The sequence below is a fragment of the Aplysia californica genome, unplaced genomic scaffold (assembly GCF_000002075.1).
Source record: "Aplysia californica isolate F4 #8 unplaced genomic scaffold, AplCal3.0 scaffold00176, whole genome shotgun sequence".
Classification (NCBI taxonomy): domain Eukaryota; kingdom Metazoa; phylum Mollusca; class Gastropoda; order Aplysiida; family Aplysiidae; genus Aplysia; species Aplysia californica.
In genome coordinates this window covers 51,350-53,921 of record NW_004797446.1, presented here as the reverse complement: position 1 = coordinate 53,921, position 2,572 = coordinate 51,350, and the positions used below count along the sequence as shown (strand labels likewise).

Here is a 2,572-nt window from a genome sequence, read left to right as displayed (position 1 = left end):
GGGAGGGAGGGAGGGGGGTAGGCTTATTTACTGCTTTTATCAGCCTTCCCCTTACCACTAGGTTAGCATAATGGTCAGCCTCTTGACCTATTATTTGTATCTGGTGAGGCATGAAATCCACACTATTCAACAAACCCCAATACTCACGTGAGCAGAATCTGTTGGAGATCCAGCGCACCTGCTGTTTGGCATACTGGCGGGTCACCAGCTTCAGGTTCTCTGTTCCTGCAAGCCAAAATGTAAAATGGTAAAGGTTTAACACACCCTATCAAAACTATTAGCACACTATATTATTTAAGAGGCGGGACCTCCAAGTTTTAACGTCAATCACTGTAACTGAAAGGACTGGGGGAAAAATAGAAAATTAATATTAAGTTCGTTTCCCATGGACACAATGTCGGACTGAGCTGAAGCACAAACCCCCAAATCCACAATTTTATGATTATGGGTCCAGTGGCCTAACCTTTAGGCTACTAATGCCACCTCCTGCATGCGAAAACAGAATACATCATAGCCAATAAAAAAAAAATAGCAATCCCTGAATGACTAAGAAACAACACCTGTTACGCATTTGGTTGTAGTATGCAGGAGACTAGAGTTCAATTCTCCGTGGAAAATCGTTTTAACCCTATTCGTACGCTCTGGGGTCATTTTGTACCCCCGGGGTTGTATTCTTCACATTTTAGAATACTTCTAGCACGCAGATCTCTTAGAAACTTTCAGTATTTCTCAACAAATCATTTTGACAGACTGCTATGCAAAGCGTACGGGTCGGATTAACGAGTAAATTTCCTCTTTGGAAAGTAGGGGCACAGAGTTTTACGATAGCAAAACACAACATACGGATAGGGTTAAGACGCATTTCTGAAATCTCAGTCTTTATGCTAGGATGTCGTATCCTCCCAGCCCAGGTTGGATGACAGGCAGAGTTCGAGTCCTGACTCCTTATACTTATTGATCTAGATAGTGTCAATGGGAGTGTAAAATGACAAACAAATACAAGAACACCCCCACCCCCACCCCCCCGAAAGAAAGGAAGGAAGCAAGAAAGAAACCCTTTTCCTTCACTCACCCTCCTTCAACAGTTTCTTCCCTTCTTCCGTCTCCCTTTCCTCAGCATTAAGCTGTAAGTACTTGTGGAACTCTTTGAAGCCAATGTTCTGGAGGAAGCCGTGCGGGTACACATGACCCTCGTCTTTCTCTCTGCAAACAGAAATTGCAAGCACAAAGTCAGTTTCATCGAGACCAAGAACGAAAGAAAAAAATGTACAACCCTTTCTTTTACTATATTATTATTATAATTATTTAATTATTGCCATCATTATTATTATCATTTCCTTCTCCTTTTAAAAGAAAAAGGAAAAAATGTCCTTCCTTCAGGTGTTAACCATCAGATACAAAAATGTCCTCACAAGAATACCGAATGATTATTGGGGATTTACTGTATGAGTAAAACAACAGTTGATGACAGCTCCGGCCAAAATAAGGATGAGGATTATAAGCTGACGAAAAGTTAATAAATTAAACAAACCCACAATCAATAAATATACATGAAAAATTCACATTCAAATAGCGACATAGAACGCTTTAAAAAAAAAAAACCAATGGGGCTGGAGGGAGAGAAGAAGGCGCTGGGATGAGCACTGGGCTCTCATAATAAATTTTAGACCAGACAACACAGTTTTAACTTGTACGACGGCTAGAAGACGAAGCTTTCCAACTCGTAAAGAATAATCCAGGGGAAGCAATCGTCTAGTAAAACCAAACAAGACGTCCCAATAAATGAGTTCTCTCCCCTTGACCGTTACCTACACGATTGCTGGCATCACTGTTTTTCCAATTGATTTGTCATCTCAATTTGATCTAGATTGATTGAGTAGGTGTTTTACGGCACTATCGACTCAATTTTGGTCATGTAAGTGCCTCTCAATGAGAGAGAGGGTCCTTTATAATACAATATGTCTATCTAACAACCCATTATGACTTCAATAATTCTAAGTATAGACCATAAAGAATAACTAAATCATATTTATATTTACGATAGCAAAACACAACGGATAGGGTTAACATGCATTTCTGAATTCTGATAGACATACTATATTATATGAGGAGTCAGGACAGGACTCGAACCCTGCCTATCATTCAACCTGGGCTTGGAGGGATACGACATCCTAACATAGTTCCATTATACTGGTACATGAGGCAAATTGAAACTATTCATTGAGAACTTGCAAAGGCCAGTCAGTAACCTTTTCAACAAAATTGTAAGCTCTGAGGTAATATTCTATTCACTGTTCCTTCCTCAGTTTCGACGTGTGTTTTTAACCAACCAATGACTTTAAAGAGCCTTTCGCAACCCCAGAATTTCATTCAAACAATAGTAGGAGACAGACAGACAGGCAGACAGACAGACAGACAGACAGTAGGGAAGGGCGGAGAGATGGGGAGAGGGAGAGGGAGAGAGGGGGAGAGAGAGAGGGGGGGAGGGGACTTTAGCGTGTCCACGTACTGTCGGAAGAGAGAGAAAGAGAGATAGAGGGATATAGATAGATAGATAGAGAGAGAGAGAGAG

General features: G+C 40.9%; 1 protein-coding gene across 1 annotated transcript in view; it reads right to left on the bottom strand.

The window, feature by feature from the left end:
- LOC101854570 overlaps positions 1 to 2,572 on the bottom strand; it is a gene marked incomplete at its 5' end in the record, with an annotated part of 51,808 nt that overhangs the window by 4,829 nt on the left and 44,407 nt on the right. The window contains 2 exon segments of the mRNA XM_035969734.1: positions 148 to 225; positions 1,073 to 1,203. Of these exon segments, the coding sequence (XP_035825627.1) occupies positions 148 to 225; positions 1,073 to 1,203 (209 nt within the window).